This window comes from Anabrus simplex, chromosome X, assembly GCF_040414725.1.
Source record: "Anabrus simplex isolate iqAnaSimp1 chromosome X, ASM4041472v1, whole genome shotgun sequence".
Lineage (NCBI taxonomy): Eukaryota > Metazoa > Arthropoda > Insecta > Orthoptera > Tettigoniidae > Anabrus > Anabrus simplex.
The window spans coordinates 146,468,791-146,495,604 of NC_090279.1; the positions used below are offsets into that span (position 1 = coordinate 146,468,791).

The 26,814-nt window shown below is 42.7% G+C and overlaps 1 protein-coding gene across 1 annotated transcript in view; it reads left to right on the forward strand.

The window, feature by feature from the left end:
* Positions 1 to 26,814, forward strand: part of LOC136886715 (Fanconi anemia group J protein homolog) — a 420,988-nt gene that overhangs the window by 283,069 nt on the left and 111,105 nt on the right. The window contains exon 5 of the mRNA XM_067159520.2: positions 10,751 to 10,807. Within this exon, the coding sequence (XP_067015621.2) occupies positions 10,751 to 10,807 (57 nt within the window). The remainder of the gene's footprint in view (positions 1 to 10,750; positions 10,808 to 26,814) is intronic.

Consider the following 26,814-nt stretch of genomic DNA (forward strand, 5'->3'; position numbering starts at 1 on the left):
CAGTATCTTGGCGCCAGCTGCTCTTATTGGCTGTTCCTGTACAACGGTATCGAGAGTGTAGCAGGAGGGCAGGAATCGGGGACAGACATCGAGCAGAAGATTATACTGCGGCTGATCACGACTGACATCAGAGCAACGACACACTGCAGTGGAATATTAGACCGCATCAGTACATCAGCGGGCAGGTATCTCCGGTTTCCTCAATGACCCTCCAACGTACCTTTCGTCGAATCGGGTTCTCAAGCTTTAGACGAACATTCGTGCCCTTATTGACCTCATGTCATCGCAAAGAACACCTTACTTTGGCCAAGGAAAGGCGTCACTGTATGTTGAACGCATTGGAAGAGGATTTCTTGGAGTGAAGAGTTCTATTTCCTGTTGCACCGCATCTGACGTAAACAGCAGAAGGCGATTTCGACTGCCTGAACCGTAGGCATCCAACAGGGCGATACCGGGTGAGTAGGCCGTGCGGTTAGGGACGCACGGCTGTGAGCTTGCATCTGGGAAATAGTGGGTTCGAATCCCAATGTCAGCAGCCCTGAAGATGGTTTTCCGTGGTTTCCCATTTTCACACCAGGTAAATGCTGGGGCTGTACCTTGATTAAGGCCACGGCCGCGTCCTTCCAACTCCTAGCCCTTTCCTATCCCATTGTCGCCATAAGACCTATCTGTGTCGGTGTGACGTAAAGCCACTAGGAAAAAAGAAGCAACAAGGTGGTGTGGCGGTGTCATGTTTTGGGGTGATTTGGTCATCGTAACAAACACTCTTAGTGGTGAAGAGTACCGGAACTTTTTAGTCAACAACAGTGTGCACCCCTTTCTCCAGGCAGTCTTTTCCGATAACTGTGCCATATCCGAACAGAACAATGTGTCGTGCCAGCGGGCTCAGTTGGCTGGTTGGAGAATTCACCAATGAATTCGCCATCCTGCGGTGGTCCCCAAATTTCTCAGGCTGTAACCCCATCGAACATGTCTGGGGTTTGTTGGAACGTGCTCTGAAGGCTGTTCCTACTACTCGTCAAAATGTGCGTCAACTACACGAGATGCTGCAGCTGACATGGCTGGCATAGGACGTGGATGATGGTGTCGTGCTGTGGGGAGTAGTCTCCTGGCATGCCCTAGGACCATTTGCTTATCATACCACATACTTTGAGTGAACAACAATCTGCATCCATATCTCCAGGCAGTCTTTCCCGACAACATTGGTATATTCCAACAGGACAGTACACTGTGTCACCAGGCTCAGTTGACTACACAGTGGTTGGAGGAACATGGCAATGAATTCTCCACTCTTCTTTGGCCCCGAAATTTCTCGGTCTGTAACCGTATCGAATATGTCTGGATTATTTTGGAACGCGCTGTGAGTGCTGCTCCTACGGTTCCACAAATTGTGCTTCAACTACACGAGGTGCTGAAGCAAGCTTGGATTGCACGTGCGTCACGTTGCGGAATTTGGCCCCAACGTTTGCAAAGAAGTGATCACCAGCAAAGGGGAAGCAACCCGTCATTAGGCAGGTGCTCCTCATAAAGTTATTGTTCGGTGTAAATGGAAGATGTCTTGATAATTGTATTGTCTGTAGCCTAGGCGTGAGGGAAAGCTTCAGTTTTCGTCAATCATAAAAGGAAACCCTGTGCTTAGGGCTAAAGTATGCTGCCATATAAAATAGTGAATTCGTGCCTCTGATCGTCGATTAGGAAGTGAGAACCAACGACCTCTTTTAACTTGGGAACGGGGGCTGAGTCTGGTATTGCTACCACTTCTGTCAAGCTCCTTACTTTCACCTTCTTATACGACAAGGCCTCTCAAAAGCCCAAAATCTCGCGCGTGCAAACTGAGGCGCAGAGGTCCTGTGCACAGTGCATCGGTCTCACTCGGACCAACGCTCCATCTCTGGGCTACTCGGCTAAGTTCGGCTCGGGTTTGGAGCGCTGCCGAGCAAGTGAGGAAGAGGGAGACAGGCGGAGCGAGCGAGACACGCGTGGGGAAAGAGAGAGACAGCGCTATTGTTCCTAATTGAGGAATGGGGGGTCTGCACTCTGGTCAACCAAGCGAAGTACCGGTCGGGGATTTTTACCTGTATCTGAGAGCTGGTACGAGGTCAACTCAACTTTCATGAGAACATTATTGTGGAACTATCTGACGGTGAGATGGCGGCCCAAACCTAGAAAGCCAGGAATAACGGCGGTCGAGAGGATTCGTCATGCTAACTATGCTTCACCACGTAATCTGCAGGTCTGCGGGCTGATCAGTGGTCACTTCGTAGGGCAAGGTCCGTCAGAGGCGTAGTGCCGTGAGGTTTATGTTCTCTCTCTCTCTCTCTCTCTCTCTCTCTCTCTCTCTCTCCCTCTCCCTCTTTTAAAAAAGTAATTCCCCGTAAGGCAATAATCACTTTAGTAGTTTTCTCGTCAGGCTGCGTGACTCAAGCGGTGATGTGCTAAACTTTTGATCGATGGTTTTGTTTTGTTTCTTTAATTCTCGCTTTCAGTTTTCACCGCCTAGCAAACCCATATTTGTATTTAGTCATTATTTTGATTTTTAACGTATGCTTCAAACCCAACGTGATTAATTGTACCTTTATTAAAATAGTGGAATTAACCAATTAAGGTTAAAATCCCCAACCCGGCCGGGGATCGAAGTCGAGACCCCATCAATCAAAGGCCAGCGTGCTAACAATAGCCATGTAGCCGGGCGCCGGTGGTATTTGAAGATGCTCGTATAGCGTATATGCCAGCCTCGCCTCGATAGTTACGGTATTGTCACGTAAAAGAACTCCTGCGGGACATATTTCCGGTACCTTGCGCCCCCGAAAATCGTTCAAGCGGGACTTAAAAGCCAATCATACCAAGCAGTTGCGGCACAGTTTGTTTTTGCACTCGGGAGTTGCTGAGTTCGAACCCCATCATTCGCAGCCCTGAAGTTGGTTTTCCATGGTTCCCCATTTTCACACCAAACAAACGCTGAGGCTGTATATAGCCTTAATTCATGCCACGAACGCTCTTACTCCTCCAGTAAGAGGGAGTAAGAAGCGGCTTAAAGGGAGCTTCAGGGGCTCCTTTCTTGGGAGCGTGGATTGACGACCATGGAGTCTTTAGTTGAGTACTGGCATTGCTTCCCCTTACTTTTGCGAGATTCATCACTAGAGCCCGGATTTTTTTGCGTTAATAGGTTAGAATGCAAACTTACTGAAGCGAGTAGCAAGTATAGTTTACCTTCACAACGATTATGCTATGGAGTCTGCATAAACATTAGGGGTACGGTCCATCAGAACCCCTACAATTTATGTTACTCTTGCTACATTATGGAATAGCGGGTGGCCGACACTTCCTTCTAACCAAATTAGTTTGCAATCTAACCTGTTACTGCATAAAAATCCGGGCCCTCATCACCTTCATCTATCCTACCCCATCTCCCGTGGCCAAATCTTCTTCTTTTCCGACCCCAGCGGTATTGGATCTCGAGGTGATGGCGGTCGTTGTTATTATTTTAAGAGGGAGTAGACCTACAACTGGGCAGCAACCATCTCTATTAACACTAATCCGAGAGAACAATAGAAGTAAATGAAATGAAATGGTGTATGGCTTTTAGTGCCAGGATGTGTCCAAGGACTTCGGCTCGTTAGATGCAGATCTTTTAATTTGACTCCCATAGGCGACCTGCGCGTCGTGATGAGGATGAAATGATGATGAAGACGACACAAACACCCAGTACCCGTGCCAGGGGAATTAACCAATTATGGTTAAAATTCCCGGCTCTGCCGGGAATCGATCCCGAGACCCCTGTGACCAAAGGCCAGCACGCTAACCATTTAGGCATGGAGCCGGACAAAAATAGAAGTGGTCCGACACTTCGAAAAATAAAGGTATCGGCCAAAGAAAGACAAGGGCCACGAAGGGCGTGAAAATGAATCCCTAGGCCTCGAGTGCTCTAACACCGTCGGAAAAGAACAGGAATTGACCAAGGGAGGTCGAATAGGATAGATGAAAGTGAGGAGCCTGACACAAGTGGAAGCAATGCCTGGACTCAGCTAAGGATCCTGTGGACGCCAACGTAGGTTAAGAACCCCTGAGGCCCCTTTTAGTCACCTCTTATGACAGGCTTTGGATACCGTGGGTGTTATTCTAAAGCTCCCTTATCTTTCTTTGGCCGATACCTTCATTTTTCGAAGAGGCAGACCCCTTTCATGTTTTCCCTCGGATTAGTGTTTTATATATAGGACGGTTGCCCATTTGTACTTCCTCTTAAAAACAATAATCACCACCCAAACCTCATGGTGCAACAGTCCCGAAGGGCCATTACCTACCAAGCGACCTTGCTCATCCCGAATGCCTGCAGATTATGAGGTGTTGTGTGGTCAGCACAATGAATCCTTTCGGCCATTATTCTTGGCTTTCTAGATCGGTGCCGCCATCTCCAGATAGCTCTCTAATTGTAAACACGTAGGCTGAGTGGACCTCGAACCAGCCCTCAGATCCAGGTAAAAATTCCTGCCCTGGCCTGGAATCGAACCCGGGCCGTCCGGGTAAATGACTGGCACGCTATCCCTACACTGCAGGACCGGCCAGTAACCACGACCACTACTGTTATCCCACCGTCGCCCTAAGACCTGTGTGTGTCGGTGTGACGTACGGTAGAACAAATAGAAGGAAAAATCAATAGCATTATTATTGTAATGCCCATGATGTATAGGACTTGACAACGCCGAGCTTTTTAATATCGGAATATAAATTGGCCGCTTTCGAGGCCGGGTTCGAATCCTAATTATCTGAACGGTTCTACTAGGGATTTGTTAAGTGTGTACGAAATTTTTAATTTCCAACATGTCCCTCCGTCCTCTGGAATAAATCCACACTTTGTCTCATTTGTCATGGCTGGAGGAGAAATGACCCGCTGTCTCTCCAAGCCTTGTGTCGCCTCAAGTGGGAGAAAATGAAGGCTTCCTCCCCTAACCACCTACTTTTTTACTCCCCCCCCCCCGCCTCCTCTTTTTATTTTTTATTCCTATTCCCTGTAAAATGGAATCGCGGCGGAAGAGGGAGAGAGATTTGGAATGGAGGTGGAGTGAGAGAGATAAGGAGTTGTAATGGGGTTTCTGATGCTTTCTCTCTGAGTACGTTTGTATGTGTCGAGTAGCAGGCTATGGATGAGAGAGCGCATTCTCTATTTTAGCTTGCCTCTCTCTCTCTCTCTGTCTACCTCTGTCTCACTTACACGCACAGTTAGGGTACAGTTTTGTATGTTGACCAATCCCAGATCGGGGTGTTAGATTCGCAACTGTCATTGGTCGGCAATGGCTTATCCCAATTCGATATGCAGCTTTCCGTCTCTGTCATTGCCTCTCTTTCTGTCTGTCATACATATATGTATAGCTACTCTCTCTCTCTCTCTCTCTCTCTCTCTCGCTCCTTCCTTTTCAAGCTGCTGGATTAATGGAGTTTTTGAAACACATAAAAAGCTTTTTACTAGATGGTCTTCTAATATAGAACTTGCTGCATACAACTCTCCCTTTGTCGCTCTGGAATACATTTCAATTCTACCCCTTGTCTTTTTAGACATTTTTTATTGCGCATGTACGTATTAGGCTATATATATATATCCTTCCCCTTTATTCTTACACTACCTTCACTTTTTAAGCATATTTATTTAAACATAGAAAGCTGCAGCAAAAGGAGGAAATATTACCGACCGTTCTCTAATTTTTATTAAATTTTGCTGTGTGTTAAATATTGCAACTTTTTCTGCAGGTTTCCTGCTTTCACCACCTTTTTGAAGTTTTTCGTTGTACTTGCTTCGTATTAAGGCCCACTCATTTTGGTTTTAGAGTGACTTAAATGATTGAAAATAACATTCCTTTATTCACGCTAACAGTGGGATTGTTTCTCCTGTGGGTGGGGGTGGTAGAATAACACCCACTGTATCACCTGCCTGTCGTAAAGGAGGCCCTAGGGGCTCCCAACTTTGGAGCGTGGGTTGGTGACCATGGGGCCCTTAGCTGAGTCCTGGCATTGCTTCCACTTACTTGTACCAGGCTCCTCAATTTTATCTGTCCTATCTAATCTCCCTTGGTCAACTCTTGTTCTTATCCAACCCCGACTCGAGGTCTAGGAAGTCTTTCACGTTCACGCCCTGCGTGGTTCTTGTCTTTCTTTGGCCGATACCTTCATTTTTAAAAGTGTCGGCTCCTTCCAATTTTTCCTGCCTGTTTAGTGTTATATAGAGGATGGTTGCCTAGTTGTAGGCTACTTACTCTTAAAACAATACTCACCGGGCTGAGTGTCTCAGACGGTTGAGGCGCTGCCCTTCTGACCCTAACTTGGCAGGTTCAATCCTGGCTCAGCCCGGTGGTATTTGACGGTGCTCAAATACATCAGCCTCGTGTCACTAGATTTACTGGCACGTAAAGGAATTCCTACGGGACTAAATTTCGGCACCCCGGCGTCTCCGAAAACCGCTAAAATAGTTAGTGGTAAGTAAAGCAAGTAACATCATTTAATATTATTATTATTATTATTATTATTATTATTATTATTATTATTATTATTATTATTATTATTATTATTATTATTACTAAAACAATGATCACCACCACCAGTGGGATTGTTTACCGAGTGTCGGGCTGAGTAGCTCAGACTCTAGAACGCTGCCCTTCTGAGCCCAACTTGGCAGGTTCGATCCTGGCTCAGTCCGGTGATATTTGAAGGTGCTCAAATACGTCAGCCTCATTTATTGGCATGTAAAATTATTCTTACGGGACAAAAATCCGGCACTTCGGCCTCTCCGAAAACCGAAAAAGTAGGCTAGTTAATGTGAAGTAGAATTATTATTATTATTATTATTATTATTATTATTATTATTATTATTATTATTATTATTAATCCCCTGCTGGAGAGATGTAGTGTTTACACTGCACTATGTCTTCTGGTATGGGCTAGAGCAATTTGTTACTTTCATTGGCTCGTCTCAGTCTCATCCTTGGCTTTGACAATATGAAAGTGACCGAGGTATGAGTGATGCCAGTAATAACATTCCTTATGCAGCCAGTTCCTGTTATGAATGGTGTGAAAATATCGCTCATGGGGTCGGTTAGTGCATGCATTTCAGTGGGCTTGGCAGGCTGATGTGCAGTAGCAACTGCTAGCTCGGTGAGGAAAGCAACGGGAAACTACCTCACTCCTCATCTCCCTAGTACGCCTCTTCAGTGACGCCTAGGCTATCTGTTGATAGCTTTCAGTGGAACTGTGGAGGATCAAACCAGCCTTCGGCCTGAATACCCAACATACATACATATAATAATATAATAATATTTCCAGCTCCATGCCTAAATGGTTAGCATGTTGGTCTTTGGTTACAGGGGTCCCGGATTCGATTTCCTGAAAGGTCGGGAATTTTAATCATCATTGGTTAATTTCTCTGGCATGGGAGCTAGGTGTAGGCTATGTGCCGTCTTCATCATCATTTCATCCTCATCACAACGCGCATGTCGCCTACGGGTGTCAAATCGAAAGACCTGCACCTGGCGAAGCTAACATGTCCCTGGACACTCGCGGCACTAAAAGCCAGACGCCATTTCGTTATTATTATTATTATTATTATTATTATTATTATTATTATTATTATTATTATTATTATTATTATTATTATTATTATTATTAATTTTATTATTATTATTTACCGAGCGAGTTCGCCGTGAGGTTAGGGCCACGTAGTTGGCAGCTGTCAGCTTGCATTCAGCAAACGGTGGGTTCCAATCCAACCGTCGGCAGGTCTGAAGATGGTTTTCCGTGGTTTTCCAAATTCACGCCAGGCAAATGCTGTGGCTGTACCTTAATTTAGGCCACATTTGCACACACTCCCAATCCTTTCCCATCTTAGCGTCGACGAAAACCTTCGATCTGTTAGCAAAAACGATCGGGTTGTATTTTGTTATCGGGCTCGGGTTCGACATCCAGGTTCGATACTGGTCAGTCCGATGGTATGTGAAGGGGCTTAAATACGTCAGCCTTGTATCGGAAGTCTCCCTATTGGTGGGTGGGGTAGAATAACATCCACGGTATCGTAAGAGGCGACCAATAGGTGGGGTCCACAGGCTCCCAACTAGCGAACGTGGTTTGATAGCCACGGTTCCTCTAGCTGAGTTGCGCATTTACTTGTGCCAGGCTCCGTCACTCTTCCTTATCCAATCTCCTTTGGTGAACTCCTGTTTTCTTCCGATCCTGAAGGTATTAAGTTAACATTTGTGAAACCTTAATTGTCTTTTATTTTTGCCGTGCGGTTAGGGGCGTGCAGCTATGAGGTTGCAACCGGGAGATGGTGGGTTCGAACCCACTGTCGGCAGCCCTAAGATGGTTTTCCGTGGTTTCCCATATTCACACCAGGCAAATGCTGGGGCTGTATCTTGATTAAGGCCACGGTTGCTTCCTTCCCACTGCTAGCTCTTTCCTACTCCATGTCGCCATAGGACCTGTCTGTGTCGGTGCGACGTAAAGCACGTTGTAAAAAATGCGTTTTATTTTTACACCCTTCGTGATCTTTTCCTTTTCGTTTGCCGATGCCTTCATACATCGTAGTGTCAGACTTCTTCCTTTTTCTCTCTGTGATTAGTGTTAATAAAGGATGGTTGCCCAGTTGTACTTCCTCTTGAAACAATAATCACCCCTTCCACCACCACCACCGCCACTTCCCCGGCGTCTCCGAAAACTGTGAAAGTCGTTACCGGGATGTAAAACCAATGGCCTTCTTCTTCTTCTTCTTCTTCTTCTTTTTCTTCTTCGTCTTGGTCATCTGTGGCGCTCAACAAACTTTTTTTTTCATCGTCTTGCCTTCACTTTCGGCTACTATCTTTTCATTCTTTTTTCGACTTTTTTTTTCTGTTCTGTGTGAAATATTTTCTTCGTTACTGGCTCCTTTTCCGCCTACTTGATTCCTTCGAACTCCTTGATTTATTGTCTAAACCAGTCTCTGTCCGCTTCTTCTTTCGCTCCAATCTTGTGTACGTCAGTTCTCATTTCCCAAAAGAGTTTTGATTCAGTTTTTCGTTATCTGAACACTCAAGATTCGTTTCATCAGTCGGTTCCTGTCCATTCTCAATAAGTGTCCATGAAAGTGTACCCTTCCTCGTCATTTCAAATACACAGGCGAAGGACGGTTTGTAATTGTAAGAAATGTTTCTCGCTTGCTTGGTTATAGGAAAAGGATCTAAAAGGCTAATAAATTTTAACCATGCAGATGCTAAAAATTACACTGAGTGGCCAAAAGTCACGGGAAGGAGTGTCCAATTAGAAAATGTGCCGTGTATGACCCCTGAGCATTGCGGCTAGCTGCGGCGTAGGTGAGCAGTCTGTCACAGACATCAGTCATGAAAATGGCAACAGGTCGCGAGTTAACCGACTTTGAACGTAGGATCATCATGGGCGTCATAGCATTGCGGAGATTACACGCGAATTCAGGTTTCTGAGGTCAACAATGTCGGGAGTGGATCTTTAATGTCGCAAAGAGAGTCTTAGCACCGCACGGGAAGATCATAGGTGTTTAACGAACGTACATCACGACGCCTCCGCAGAACCATACTGTGCGCTCGAGCGGCTACCCAGTTGAATGTTGGGAATCAGGGACCCATTACTGCCAGGACTGTAAGGAGGCAACTGCATCGTATAGTCTTCACCAGCAGACGACCAACTCGTGCCCCTTCGCTGACACCTCGACACAGAGCTCAACGACATGCATGGGCCCGCGAACATCGACAATGGACCATGGAACAGTGGCGGCCTGTGGTATGATCCGATGAATCCCTGTTCCAGTTGTATCGAGCTGATGGGCGCGTGAGAGTATGGCGTATGCCTCATGAAGTTATGGATCCTGTGTGTCAACAAGGTTGTGTCCATGCGGGAAGTGGCTCAGCTGGCTGGGGGGCCTCCTCATGGTCGCAATTAGGCCCCATGGGAGCGCTGAAAGGTGCACTTTATGTGGAATTTTTTTCAGAACATCTGAATCCCTTTCTGGCCCATCTCCCTGATGGAGATGCCATGCTTCAACAGAACAATGCGCAATGTCACCGCTCTGTGGTGGCACGCAGGTGGTTGGAGGAGCACTCCAGTGAAGTTACGACCTGGATTGGCCTTCCAGGTCCCCTGATCTTAATCCAGTCAAGCATTTACGGGATGCTGTCGATGCTGGTGCACGCTCCATGAACCCCGCACCAACTACTGTACACAAATACCGTGCGTTCGGTCTGGGTTTATAAGTTACATACATGTTCAATTCTTCGGTACCCAAAGCTGTTACTTGGCCTGGTTATCCATTGTTTCTGATGAAGTATTATAGACTTGTACGTACACAATGATATTAGTGACACTACTGACTGTGTGGGAGACCGATTTTAAATAGCATAGTTAAACTTACCCCTTTAGCTGAGAAACTAATGACATTTCCACAACTTTTGGTAAATGTGTGTGATGTAATAATTAGAGCCCGGATTTTTAGGTGCTGATAGGTTAGACTGCAAACTTATTTAAGCCAATAAGAAGTGTACCACAGTTATGCTATGAGGTTTGCATAGACATTAGGAGTACGGCCTATAGAACTCCTAAAATGTATGTTACTCTTGCTACAGTATGCAAGAGCGGGTTGTGAGACACTTCCTATTAACCAAATCAGTTTGCATTCTAACCTATTACCACCTAAAAATCCGAACTCTAGTAATAATGAATGCATTTAATGCATTGCTTACTATATCACCTTGTTTTGTCTTTTCAGAGGATATTGTTGAGGAAATGAAAGCACTCCACCTCTCCGGCCAGTCACCCGATTTACGTGAGTTTTTTTTGTGCTTTTCAAGTATAAGTCTAGCTTATGTTTAACATACAGGATGTAGTGTGTAATTTCTCTGTTGAAAGCCCGGTGTTTTGAGCTGTGAGAAGTAATAAACTGTTGGTAAATTAAACGAGCTCGATTCGTTCATATAATACTGAAATGATTTAATTTAATCTTCGCCGCTCCTTTTTTGTTAAGAAAGATGCCGTCTTTCGATATCAGGTGGCTCTCGTAAGTGCCAATAAACAGGGTGTCTCAAACGTTCGGGTCAAATTGAAACAGGTGATAGTAGGTCCACAACCGATTATATTGAGATAGGGAACCAATGGTCGGAGAAGCATATTTATTGTATTATGGACATATACAGCGGACACTGCATAAAAACAACGTAGCTCATAATAATTGTTCGCCGGGCGAGTTGGCCATGCGGTTAGGGGCGCGCAGCTGTGAGCTTGAATTCGGGAGATAGTGGGTTCGAATCCCGCTGTCGGCAGCCGTGAAGATGGTTTTCTGTTGTTTCCCATTTTCACACCAGGCAAATGCTTGGGCTGTAATACTAACCTTAATTAAGGCCACGACCGCTTCCTTCCAAACCTAGGCTTTTCCTATCCCATCGTCGCCAAAAGACCTATCTGTGTCGGTGCGACGTAAAGCCACTAGCAAAAACAATTATTCAAAGTGACGACCGCTAGTCTCAGTGCATGCATGGCAACGACGCATGAAGTTCGGCCGCACTCTCTCAAAGATCCCTGGTGTCTGTTGTACCAGGAGACAGGCAGCTTGGACCCTAGCAAGCAGGTCTTCATCCGTTTCTACGAGGATTTCATACATCAACGCCTTGACGTAACCCCAGAGACAAAAGTCCAAAGGTATGAGATCCGGCGATCGTGCTGGCCATGGGACAGAACCTCTTCTTGCAATTCAACAATGAGGGTACGTATTGTTTAGGTGCTGGCGAATATTAACATCGAAGTAGGCTGGTGCACCGTCGTGTTGAAAGCACATCCTTTCGCGCGCAACAAGGGGTACACTCTCCAGGAATTGTGGCAGCACATCTCACAGAAACACCAGGTAACGTGGACCAGTCAAATGGGGATGCAGCAAATAAGGTCCTTTTAGGTTATCTTGGACAATGCCCGCCCATACGTTCTCTGTACATTTGTGCGGCTTTACGGGCTCTACATCTTACCGCACTGTACATTAAATTCATGTCTGCCAATTCTCGTGACGAGTAACGTTCCATCTTTGATTACTCGTCATGCACCGTACACAGTAACACACCTCACCATCGACACATCACAAGCTGATGCATTGGACAACTGACACCGGGGATAGTGTTGTGGGTGCAATGCATGCGGTCGTCACATGACACACAAGTTATGAGCAAAGTTGCATACAGTAGGCCTACGTCTGTTTGGTGGTCAGGGGGTGTATCCTACCCTGTTTATTACCCGCAGCCTGTTTTAGTGTAAGTTCCAATATACACCCGTGATCTTTGCGTGAGTGCGGCAGAACTGCTTGCGCGTTGCAATACATGGATTGAGACTGGCAGTCGTCCCTTTGAACCATTTTTATTAGCTACGTTGTTGTTATGCGGTGTACCCTGTGTATGTCCATAGCACAATAAATATGTACCAGCAGTTTACCGCTGGCTCAGCCCGCAGTGTACAAAGTATAGTGTTGTTCGTTACTATCCTCACGGATGTATTTGCAAAGTTTCGATCTGCTGTTTCTGATCTGCTGTGGTAATAGAATGTAATATTGTGTCAACAAAACACTTGAAAATACGTCACACAAAGAAATTGAATTAAACGTTCCTTGGAACAACACTACGCGCCGAACTGTTAAAAAGTCCTTCAAAGATCTTCGTTATGGAGACAAATGTACTCATAACTTTTCTCAGAATCTACCAATTTAAGTATTTATTACCTCAAACGAAAGCGCTTGATCCACTGAGTGTTTTTAGACCAAAACAAACTCCGTACCTCTATTACAACGAAAGATACGATTGCTTCAATGAGAAAAAAATGTTGAAGAAATGAGACGTCAAATTGAATGTGCACTCATAACTTTCCTCAGAATCAACGAATTTGAATAGTTAAGAGCTGAAATAAAAGAGCTTGATCCACTGAGGGTTCTTAGACCAAAACGAACTCCGTACCTCAATCAGAACCAAAGATATGATTCCATCAAAGAGAAAAAAATTGAAAAAATCAAATAATTTGAGGAAGGCGGAAGTTAAGTGATTTATAGTAGGCCTACCTGATGACAAATCTGTCTATAAATACCTTTCAGTTAAAAAAAGGAAGGAAATCGACAGGATAGAATGGCCGGACTGAGAGTAGATTTCATAATTATTTTTTTAAATATATATATTTTCGACCATAGGTTCCGTATCTCAGTATAAACGGTTGTGGACCCTTTATCACCCGTTTCAGTTTAACCCTGTATAGCGTACAGAATGAGCGTATGATATTGTTCCTCGCGGGTACACTTTCCTCAGAAACAATGGAACTTGTAGATATAATGTTTATTTGTGGTCATCCACAGGGTTTGTATCCACATTCGTGATTCGATATATCCATCTCACCGCCAGCATTCTGTAACACCACATTTCAAAAGCTTCTATTTTCATTCTTTACGAGCTAGTTATCGTTCATGTTTCACTTCCATACAATGCCCAGCTCCAGGCGAAAGACAAATTAACCATTCATGAACTACAGAACTCTAGCTAACAGTAACTACTTATAAGGTAGAGGACTCATATTTCGTCCTCTTAGCAGATTTGAACTTGTAGAAATTCAGGAATATTAGGGATAAGACTAGGAATTCCTTACTAATGACAGTTACACAGGAGTTGGAGAAGGAACCCTTTCCTACTGCCAGTCAAAGTCGGTGTGGGGAGTACTGATTACAATAGCAGACCCACCCTTTCTCGATCGCTAAAAATCGACATCAGTGAATATATATAGATCGACATACGAAAGTATATGCGTGTTTTCAATATTGAAGACCTTCATTTACAGATTAACTGCTACTAAACGTACGTCATATCGACAAAGGATTATACCATAAGACACGCCGGATTTAGTGGCCTAAATGGCTGGTCCTATGATATGTCATCTATTCTTGGGTCAGATTGAGTTAGAAACATGGAACAGGATAAAGGTTTTGTAAGATTATCTCACATTACATTACTTTTCGGATAATTATGTGACAGCTACATACATAGCATTTGGCTCACATATGGCTACTGGGTGGGCCAATTTTCGTGAAGAGTTTGATGATTCTGTATTTCATATAAGTAATTGAAAGTATGAATTATGCATGTGAAAAGTCCAAATTGACTTAACATCGATTAATAGAGAAAAATCAAACGTAAAAGGGATACAGATACGGCAAAAAGTCATAAGACCAAGGTTGTAGATCATTCCAAATTGAACGGAGATTGTGCAGTCCGTTATGTGATAGGAATTTCCGAAGGTCTGCACCATCATTAAAATTGCCTGCATATTTCGATATTCTTCGGGGATAAAAAGTGAAAAATTTAATGATCTAGGAGGTTTTCCGTTCGTTACAGGCTAAAACGTATAATTTTGTCAAATTTCAATTATCTTCTTTTTCTTCTGGCAGATTATGCCGCAATCTGGATTTTGGGCGAGGAGGGTAAAAATTAGGACTTTCAGGAAACTGAACCAAAAAATTATGCAGTTGGCCATCATTACCCCTTAAACGGGTAGCTGTGCGAAAATTTCGCCAAGATAGTCAATGTACAGCCACACAGTGGTTACGATTTTTATTTATATAGATAGATAAGGAATCTGCTCCACGTACAATACCTTTTGGGCTATGTCTGTTGGACGTAACCTGCAAAACTGACCATTCATGATATCTCCCTTATTAATCCTCCTGACGAAAAAATGCACATGAAGAAAAAGTTTTAGAGATGGAATTCCATCACGTTTGGTCGATTTCCAGTCAGGTTGGTCTTGTACTGTGTATATTGTGGAAGAATCACCATTCCGGTTCCCTGTAAACCACAAGTCTATTCCGGGAACATGAAATGTTATAGACCTTTAAAACCTACCTTTGGACAGGTGGATGATAAATACAAAGTTTGGTTCGAATATCTTCAGTAGTTTTCAAGTTGTAAGAAATACGCTTTACAAGCACCCGCTCGTGAGCTAAGTCCGATGGAACTTGTACCGAAAAACGGTCCGTTAATGATATCTCCCTTATTATTCCTCGTATCGAAATGATGCACATGAGCAAAAAGGTTTAGAAATTAATTTCCATTAAGGCAGGTGGATTTCCATTAAGTTTGGTTGTGTATATTTTGTGGGAGTGCAAAATCACGGTTTCGGTTTCGTATAAACCCCCAGTTAGTTCAGGGATTTAGAAACAATATTTGCCCTAAGACCTACCGAAGGACGGGTGGATTCTAAATATGAAGTTTGGTGGAAATATATCCAGTACATTCTAGCACTCGCCTACATACGGAGTAATTAAGAAAAAAATAATACAGTTAAGAAAGTTGAAATTAATAGAAAATGGATTATAACTGAGGACAGCTGTATAACGACAAATATGTAAATGACAAGGAATGTATTGGAAAATCAAAAGCCCCTCAATAAATTAAGCTGGTGTGAGTTATGGATATAATAAAGCGGTAACAGAGGAGAAATTTAGGCGCAGTGATTCTTAGGTAAACAGATAAGGAGATGACTAATGGTGTTATTACTTAATCTATTCGAGGGCGGTTGTAAACTCGAACGATATTCCGCCAATATCCCGCAGATAGGCCGATTGACGCCTCTCTTGCCTTCTATCCAAGGAACAACCATGAATTTAAAAGCATGATGAGGAAAATGGCAATACGTTACTTCCCTGCTGGCAAGCAGTCAGAGACGTTGCCATGGTAACCTGTAGGTTCGTTGTCGTTCTGTCGGTCACTCCATGCAGAGCATGATACCAGCAGAAAATAGTAAATTTCTCCGTCATGTGAAGAGTAAGGTAAATTATGAACATAACGAAAGTTATTTATAATGAAGAGACGTTTCACGTACGGTCCACGGAGTTTACAGGAAATCAATAGTATAAGAGAAAATGGCGGAAAACCGTTCTGGTTTTCCTATAACCCCCCCGTCTTTTCAAAGATTTTAAAATGATATGCATATCGAAACCTTCCCCGGGATGAGTATACTCTAAATATGAAGTTTGGTTGAGATCTATCCAGCCGTTTCGACGTGATGGTGGAAAAACCGTACTGGTTTTCCTATAAACCCCCCGTGTATTCAAAGATTTTAAAACGATATGCATATCAAAACCTTCCCCGGGATGAGTATACTCTAAATATGAAGTTTGGTTGAGATCTATCCAGCCGTTTCGACGTGATGGTGGAAAAACCGTACTGGTTTTTCTATAAACCCCCCGTGTATTCAAAGATTTTAAAACGATATGCATATCAAAACCTTCCCCGGGATGAGTATACTCTAAATATGAAGTTTGGTTGAGATCTATCCAGCCGTTTCGACGTGATGGTGGAAGAGACAGACAGACAAACAAACAGACACGAAACGTACAAACCACCCATTCGGTCTTGAGTTGACCTAAAACGGATAAATATCTGAAAATTGGCAAAACAAAAGAAATTACAGACAGCGGACCCCCTACAATTTTATTTATATAGACTAGCAAATGTACCCGTGTTTCGTTACGGGATTCTACATTGTATTCGAATATCGAAGTAAATACTGTACATGCAGTAAATAAGATTGTTTTAAAATTGCATGTCTCTTAGCGTTATCCGATAAACAGCATGGAGAGGTCCCCATACGTTGTTTCCAATGTAAAGTGTTTGTTACGGATTTGTGATATAACGGTAGGCTCACTTGCCTACTGCCATTCACAATCGAGTTGGCAGCCCCCTTTCCTACTTCCAGACAGATTACAGTTGAGGAGTTTTCATTATAATGGCAGGCAATTACCCTACTATCAGTCGAAATTGAGTTGTGCAGTTATCATTATAATGTCAGGCCCATTTTCCTACTGTCATCTAGCTCACTGCCAGTCACACCAAGTTGGTGAGTTTCTATCACAATTGCAGGCCACTATGCCTAATGCCAAACACAATCGGGCGTGGGAGTTTAAAAAAAACTGCATGCTCCCTTGCCTTCTGCAAGTCAAATCGAGAAGTGAACTAATCATTACAATGGTAGGCCTTCCTTACTAATGACAGTTACACAGGAGTTGGAGAAGGACCCCATTCCTACTTCCAGTCAAAGTCGGTGTGGGGAGTACTGATTACAATAGCAGACACACCCTTTCTCGATCGCTACAAATCGACATCAGTGAATATATATAGATCGACATACGAAAGTATATGCGTGTTTACATTATTGCAGACCGTAATTTACAGATTAACTGCTGCTAAAAGTACGTCATGTCGACAAGTATTATACCATAAGACGCCGGATTTAGTGACGTTGAACAGGGTAAAGTGTTTGTAAGATATCTTACACAGCATTACTTTTCGGATAATTATGTGACAGCTACATACATAGCATTTGGCTCATATATGGCTACTGGGTGGGCCAATTTTCGTGAAGAGTTTGAAGATTCTGTATTTCATATAAGTAATTGAAAGTATGAATTATGCATGTGAAAATTCCAAATTGATTTAACATCGATTAATAGAGAAAAATCAAACGTAAAAGGGATACAGATACGGCAAAAGATCATAAGACCAAGGTTGTAAATCATTCCAAACTGAACGGAGATTGTGCAATCCGTCATGTGATAGGACTTTCCGAAGGTCTGCACCATCATTGAAATTGCCTCCATATTTCGATATTCTTCGGGGATAAAAAGTGAAAAATTTAAAGATCTTGGATGTTTTCTGTCCGTTACAGGCTAAAACGTATAATTTTGTCCAATTTCAATTATCTTTTTCTTCTGGCAGATTATGCCGCAATCTGGATTTTGGGCGAGGAGGGTAAAAATTAGGACCTTGAGGAAACTAAACCAAAAATTATGCAGGTGGTCATTATTACCCCTTAAACGGAAAGCTGTACGAAAATTTCGCCAAGATAGTCAATGTAGAGGCACACAATCGTTACGATTTTATTTATATAGATAGATAAGGAATCTGCTCCATGTACAACACCTTTTGGGGTATGTCCGCTGGATTTAACCTGCTAAACTGACCATTCATGATATCTCCCTTATTAATCCTCCTGACGACAAAAAGGACATGAAAAAAGTTTTAGAGGTGGAATTCCATCATGTTTGGTCGATTTTCAGTCAGCTTGGTCTTGTTCTACATATATCGTCGAAGAGTAAAATCACCATTTAGTTTCCCTATAATCCGCCAGTTCATTCCGGAACATGAAATGTTATTGACCTTTAAAACCTACCTTTGGACAGGTGGATGCTAAATATAAATTTTGGTTCGAATATCTTCAGTAGTTTTCAAGTTGTAAGGAATACGTTTTACACCCACCCGCTCGTGAGTTAACTCCGATGGGACTTGTACCGAAAAACGGTCCGTTAATGATATCTCCCTTATTAATCCTCGTATCGAGATGATGCACATGAGAAAAAAGGTTTTGAAATTAATTTCCATCAAGGTAGGTAGATTTCCATTAAGTTTCGTTGTGTATATTTTGTGGGAGTGCAAAATCACTGTTTCGGTTTCGTATAAACCCCCAGTCAGTTCAGGGATTTAGAAACAATATTTGCCCTAAAACCTATCAAGGTCAGGTGGATTCTAAATATGAAGCTTGGTGGAAATACATCCGGTAGTTTCTAGCACTCGCGTACATACGACGTAATTAGGAAAGAAAATAATACAGTTAAGAAAGTTGATATTAATAGAAAATGGATTATAAGTGAGGACAGCCGGATAACGACAAATTGTAAATGCCAAGTGAATGTATTGGAAAATCAAATGCCCTTCAATAAATTATGCTGGTGTGAGTTATGGATATAATAAAGCGGTCAGAGGAGAAATTTATGTGCAGTGATTCTTAGGAAAACAAATAAGAAGATGACCAATGGTGTTATTACTTAGTCTATTCGAGGGGGGGTTATAACCTCCAACGATATTCTGCCAATATCCCGCAGATAGGCCGATTGACGCCTCTCTTGCCTTCTGCCCAAGGAACAACCACGAATTTAAAAGCATGATGAGGAAAATGGCAATACGTTACTTCCCTGCTGGCAAGCAGTCAGAGACGTTGCCATGGTAACCTAGAGGTTCGTTGTCGGTCTGTCGGTCACTCAATGCAGAGCATGATACCCGCATAAAATAGCAAATTTCTCCGTCATTTGAAGAGTAAGGTCAATTATGAACATAACGAAAGTTGTTTATAATGAAGAGACGTTTCACGTACGGTCCACGGAGTTTACAGAAAATCAATAGTATAAGAGAAAATGGAGGAAAACCGTTCTGGTTTTCCTATAAACCCCCGTCTTTTCAAAGATTTTAGAATGATATGCATATCTAAACCTTCCCCGGGATGAGTATACTCTAGATATGAAGTTTGGTTGAGATCTATCCAGCTGTTTCGATTTGATCTTGGAACAGACAGACAGACAGACAAACAGACACGAAAAGTAAAAACCACCGATTCTGTCTTTAGTTGACCCAAAACGGATAAATATCTGAAAAATTGCCAAAACAAACGAAATTACAGACAGCGGACCCCCTACAACTTTATTTATATAGATTTACTGAATATTTTCTCCACTTACGGGCAAGTTACATTGAAACTGTTATAACGTAAGGTAGTCAATATTTGACACAAACATAAACAACACAAAAACTAAACAACCAAAAATGTGTTCGTAATTTCGTACCCCACCAAATATATGAAAAGTACAATTAATTTTAATAATTTTTTCCTTTCCAACCTTACCAAACACTTTCCCTATAATTAATTACTTGAAGGTCATTTATGATAAATGTTTTTTGGTGTTCTTTTTTAACATAGTCTTTCAGCGCTGCTCTTTGGGTGTTAAACGGTTTACTTGCACGTAAGTTATATAACCCATTATCTCACCCCTCACTGCTTTAATAGCCTTTTTTATAGCCTCCTTATCCCACTGCTTGCGTTTTCCCATCTGAAAATAATAATAAACTTCATAAATAACAAAGAAAATGAAGGGGGACGAAATTACGAACTTCGCTGATTTATTATAACGGCCGCTACAGTAACTCACGCCAACCACCTCACTGTAGCGATTGCACGGCAGGAACTACACCACATGACTGAAGTGCAGTCCAGTATTTCATACACATATCAGTGCTCACTGTAGGAAAAACAAACTCTTAATTTGAATGCTGCACTAACTCAGCTCAGAATGAAAAATAAATCCTCCTTGTACACGGAAACTAAACGTGGTGCACACAACCAACACTCTCAACAAGACAACGTGACGAGGCTACGCGTGTGAGCGCGGCTAAACATTAGGTACCAACCGTGCAAACTGGAAATCCCTAGGGGACGGATTTTTTTTTTACAATTTGTTTTACGTCAAACCGACACGGATAGGGGTTATGGTGACGATGGGAAAGGCCTAGGAATGTGAAGGAAGCAGATTTGACCTTAATTAAGGTACAGGTGTGAAAATGAGAAACCACGAGAAAACACCTTCAGGGCTGCCGACAGTGGGGTTCGAACCCACTATCTCCCGTATGCAAGCTCACAGCTGCGTGCCACTGACAGCACAGTCAACTTGCCCGGAAGTAGGGGGTACGGAATCCCCCTCCCCCCTTCCTTACATTATAAGTTATAAGGGAAGGAGAATGCAATATTACAGAAACGTAGTACGTTAAAGTGTAAAAAAAGAGAGAGAATTACGAAAAAACAGAATTCCTATTATATTTGAGATACAAGTTACTCTTGTACTGTGAGTTTCCACCCTATTTGAGAAAGGTACAGGGGAAGGATAAAGTAAATGGAGTGGAGAGGATAAAAGAAGAGGACGAAGAAGGATTTGAGCGATTATGTATTGCTGCTTTGCTGGGCCTATTCGTGTCTTTCCATTAGATATTTTCTGCATGCTTGTTTATATTTCTAGGGACACTGATATCGTACTGACGTCTTGCGGCAGATTGTTCCATTCACGAATTGCAGTATCTGTCGCCAAAGATGCTGTGGCTCCGGATTTGTATAAATAGTGTTTGTTGTCCGGCTCCATGGCTAAATGGTTAGCGTGCTGGCCTTTGGTCACAGGGGTCCCGGGTTCGATTCCCGGCTGGGTCGGGAATTTTAACCATAATTGGTTAATTCCCCTAGCACGGGGACTGGGTGTATGTGTCGTCTTCATCATTTCATCCTCATCTCGACGCGCAGGTTGCCTACGGACGTCAAATCAAAAGATCTGCACCTGGCGAGCCGAAGTCCTCGGACACACCCCGGCACTAAAACCCATACGCCATTTCATGTCAATAGAGTGTGTTGAAATAGAAAGTGTACCGTCCGTAACGTCACATTAGTCGTTGCGTAGACCTTGGTTGCCAAGGATGCTGCGGCTATGGATTTGTATAAATAGTGTGTGTTGAAGTAGAAAGTGTACCGTCACTGACCTCACATTAGTCGTTATTGTAGGTCATGGTTACCAAAGATGCTGCAGCTACAAGTTAAGTTCTTTTGATGTAGAGTTGCAGTTCTTCTTGATATAATATTGAGTTTAATTTATTGAAGGACGTATTCATGATCATTAGTTTTTTCGCAAAGGGAAACGTTTCTTTTTATTTTAATCCTGTGTGTCCTCAGCTACCGTGTGCATACTTTTTAACTTAACGCCATCTGTCTGCTCGCTCGTCAGTTTCTACGTTCCGTTTTACTCTGAACCTACTAGATTGCAGAATAAATCGAATCCCTTTTGGGCGTCTGTTGCTGAGTTTTTAATGAATTTTGACAAGTGAACACCAAATGTGTCGTCAAAGATAATTTACATGCTGACATCGTACGACATGGAGTGTGGAATGGACTTTTTTTCCGCCCTTCGAAAATCTGACTAGTTCTGTCGGGTTTGAACCCGCTATCTTGGGATACGGAGGTCCACTCTCTATCACTGATCCACGAAAGGGAGTTGCCGTATGCTGAGGAGATGTGATTAGATATGGTAAGAATATGTATGTTCTTTGCTCTTGTGCTTTTTGCGTGCTGTAGAGGGAGAGCATGGAAACGTTCGTTACATCCCAGAAACTACTTTTACGGCTTTTAAAGACGCCGAGGTGCCGGAATTTCGCTCCACGGAAGTTCTTTTACATGGTGTTAAATCTACCGACACAAAGCTTAAGCAATTTTAAATACTACTGGAACCGAACGAGGATCGAATACGTCAATATGAGTTCAGAAAGCCAGCGCTTTAGTGTACGTCTTTACTTTCCTCTACTCCTTAAGGACAAAGAAGGGTAGATGCAGAGTATAGCTGACCACTGTATCGCTCTTAAATGTCGAGGAGATCTTCACCTTCCACTGCTACATGAGAACAATGAAGTTCGGACCTAGAACGAACCACTCTTATGTTAATTAGTGCCGAGGTTAGGGATAATGGAAATCCTTATTTATTTTTTTTACTCCTAGAGGGCCTGCACGCGGGAAGATTTTCTTTGCCTTTGTAATTTCAGATTCCTAGTTTCTCAATATACCTTTGTGCTGTAAAATTGGGGGAGGAATGACTTTTTCTTATGCATTCACAACTGCACTTGCACGTCCGCAGGGTTTAAGAAATTATTCATTACCTATCTTAGTTCTGAGTGTCGTCGAGATTGAAACCGTAGAACTTCTCATTTAGACCACACAGTAATTATTGTTACTGTGCTTGATTTTTCTTTGTTTGTCTAGATTGGAATGTGAAAATTACTTCTTGTTCCCCGCTCGGCCCACCAGTCGCTTCATCTGTGCGACAGGGAAAGGAATTATGGATATTCCTCAACCCCCTACTTCGCTGGTCTGTAGCAGGTTTTTGTGCAGTAAATGAAATAATGCATCTCTTTCTTCAGCGTGCTCTTCTTTTCTTTTCTTCCCTAAGTTTGTGTGTTGCTGATGGGAGAAGAGGATGGAGAGAGAGAGAAACGTGTGTTTCTTCATGCCCCGAGGAGAATGGGTTAGAGGCAAGGAATATCGGAAAGCCACATACAATATAACAGATGGAGGGGGGCCGTACACTTCAGGGAAGCATTTCTCTTTTCAAGGAAGTACACAATTGTATTTAACATTGTGTGCACGTTCTTTTATCCGTTTCATTGAGCCTTTTAGTCGAGAGTTCCTCTCCAGTTTTTTGGCCTGAGGTCACTCCCTTTTTTTTTCTTCTTATTTTAGTATATTGTTTGAAACAGTCACAGAGATCCCCATTCACCTTTCTCTCTCTCCCTTCATAAGTGTCCTTCTTGAGCATTTGGTTGAAAGACCAATGAGAGTAAAATGTCTGCATCTTAATCCATTTAGACCCCTTTTAACTTCGTACCTTGCTGGGGGCTAACTGGACGAAATTACCTTGGCATTCGGGAATGGAGCATAGCTGACGGGTAGGCCAGATAAAAAGAAATAACACTCCTCACATCCTAATCATATTCACCACCACTATCATCATCATCATCATCATGGGGTTTGTGTTGCCTGTGGGTGTTACCATAATGTGTGATACACCGTGGATCTACATTGCCTATGATTATTTCCACTATGTCAGGACCACCGCGGGTCTGCGTGGCTTGTGAGTAGTACTCTTATGTCCGAAACACCATCGGTTTTGTGTTACCTGTGAATGGTGCCATTGTGTGTGGCATTACCTGTGATTAGTACCATTATAGGAGGAATACCATGGTTCTGCTTTCCTTGTGATTACTATTATGAGGGGCCGGTGACCTGGATTTTGGACCCTTTTGGACAACAAGCATCATCTCTGAAAATAAAAAATTGTGAATTTGATCCACCGCTGACCGTTCTGGATTCATGGTCATTTTTGCGTCATCATTCGTTTTTGATTCTAGTCGGTGGATAGATTTTGAAGTATGAATTATCGTGTAATTTCGTCCCACCTCGTGTCATTAGGGGCCGATGACCTAGCTGTTAGACCTCTTTAAACTAAACAACAATCATCATCATCATTGAAGTTAAGCTTCTAGTTTCACGAAACTGTTGTTGATATCGTGATCAAATCGAATCAATCATAACTGATTTTCAGATTTGGAAGACTCTCTATCAGCTGTTTACCCCACATTTTTCTTAAATATAAGGCGTGATCAAAAAGTTCCTCGTTTGAGGGCGTTGCTGCAGCGGACATGCAACGTAGCGCGACTCCGATGCGGTTATATAAGCACGGACATGTAGGCAAAGGGGTTAGTATGGCAGTCGTGTCGTGCCGATTTGCGTGCGTTAAATGCGGCCACGTGAACTATGGCGACGTTATTGCCAAATGCGTCCAAACAGGACCAACGTACTGTTATTCCGTCCTTGGCTGCAGAAGGACAAACACCGGTGGACATCCTTCGGAGATTGTGTATGGGGCAGTATGTCTGTCGAAAACTACCGTTGTGGAGTGGTGCATCAAGTTCCGTGCAGGTCGCGTTTCGCCATATGATGCCGGTCGACCTGGGAGGCCAGCCTTATCCATTACGGACAACAAGCGGGCGGTGGATGAAGCGATTAGGGCGGACCGGCGCATAACCACTCGTGCGCCTTGACATGATTATCGATAGCTTGAAGGGTCGATTCACGCAGCAGGACACGGTGTTTTGGCACACGGGGATCTTCAACCTGGTGCGTCGGTGGGATGCTCGCGGCGATTTTGTCTGATTGGCATCTGATTCAGGACCGTACGGCCGTCAAACGGAAACTTCTTGGTCGCCCGTTATATTACAAAGAAGTTAGAAATGTATTGAACATCTCCCTTGGTAAATTATACGAATCCTTAAATTTTCTTCCTATAAACGAATAGGCCTATATGTTTGTTCTATTTATCCTCTTGAATTCCAAATTTATCTTCGTATTGTGTTCTTTCTTGCTTTTAAAAACACCCCTCAATATTATTCGTCTACCATCGTTCCACGCAATCTCTCCAATAACAGCTCGGAGCACACTGCTTATTCGAGCAGCTCGTCTCCTCTCTCCCAACTCTTCCCAGCCCAAAGTTTACAACATTTTTGTAACATTGCTCTTTTGTCGGAAATCACCCAGAATAAATCGTGGTGCTTTTCTTTGTTTTCTTTTTCCCCACCAGAAGTTCTCGAATCAAGTAATCCTGGTGCGGGTCCCGTAACATTGGAATCATACTCTCATTGTGGTCTTACCACTAATATGCCTTCTTCATATCATTACTATTTTTTACGGTTTATGGAGACTATATCTTTACTACAACTCCTAAATATCCTCATAACCATTTAGGATATCATTTTTGTATCTGCTCAAGGATATTTTCTTATACATCCTTTCACTCGAGAAAATTTGAGCCAGCATCTCCTTTACCTAATTCCCAATAATGTAACTTGTATTTTTTTCACCGAACTGTTCCGGAGTCTATGACTCGACTGTCATAACTCAGTTTCTGTGAGTACTTACTACAATTTACATCCGTTCGCGTTTGACTGGAACATTTTTATTAAAAGCTTTTTCATTACCATAAAAATGAAACGCAAATGTAATTGTCTCTTTTTATCTCGCGGTTTGTGTACTGTGTAGTTGGTGAAAAGGAAATAAGCAGTAACGGCCCCTCTTTTGTTCCATAATGAAAGTCTGTATGTGCCGTAATTGCACTTCCTAAACATGTGGGTTCCACCAGACATGATGTCCTAGCATTCCTGAATACCCGAACGACACAAGTCCAGTGGCTTGAACGTGACAGTGGTAGAGGTCAAGATATGAATATGACAGTCGTAGAGGAGGCCAAGACATGAGTATGGCACTCGTAGAGGAGGTCAAGATATTAATATGACAGCGGTAATGAGACCAGGATATGAATACGACAGTGGTAGAGGATGTCATGATATGAATATGACACTAGTAGAAGGAGACCAAGATATGAATATGGCAATGGTAGAGAAGGTCAAGATATGAATATGACAGTGGTAGTGGAGGTCAAGGTATGAATATAACGCTGGTAGAGGAGGACGAGATATGAATGTTACACTGGTAGAGGAGACCAAGATATGAATATGACAATGGTAGAGGAGACCAAGATATGAATATGACAGTGGTAGTGGAGGTCAAGGTATGAATATAACGCTGGTAGAGGAGGACGAGATATGAATGTTACACTGGTAGAGGAGACCAAGATATGAATATAACGCTGGTGGAGGAGACCAAGATATGAATATAACATTGTATAGGAGACCAAGATATGAATATAACGCTGGTAGAGGAGACCAAGATATGAATATAACGCTGGTGGAGGAGACCAAGATATGAATATAACATTGCAGAGGAGACCAAGATATGAATATAACATTGTAGAGGAGACCAAGATACGAATATAACATTGTAGAGGAGACCAAGATACGAATATAACATTGTAGAGGAGACCAAGATACGAATATAACATTGTAGAGGAGACCAAGATATGAATATAACGCTGGTAGAGGAGACCAAGATATGAATATAACATTGTAGAGGAGACTAAGATATGAATATAACATTGTAGAGGAGACCAAGATACGAATATAACATTGTAGAGGAGACCAAGATACGAATATAACATTGTAAAGGAGACCAAGATATGAATATAACATTTTAGAGGTGACCAAGATACGAATATAACATTGTAGAGGTGACCAAGATACGAATATAACATTGTAGAGGAGACCAAGATACGAATATAACATTGTAGAGGAGACCAAGATACGAATATAACATTGTAGAGGAGACCAAGATACGAATATAACATTGTAGAGGAGACCAAGATATGAATATAACATTGTAGAGGAGACCAAGATACGAATATAACATTGTAGAGGAGACCAAGATATGAATATAACATTGTAGAGGAGACCAAGATATGAA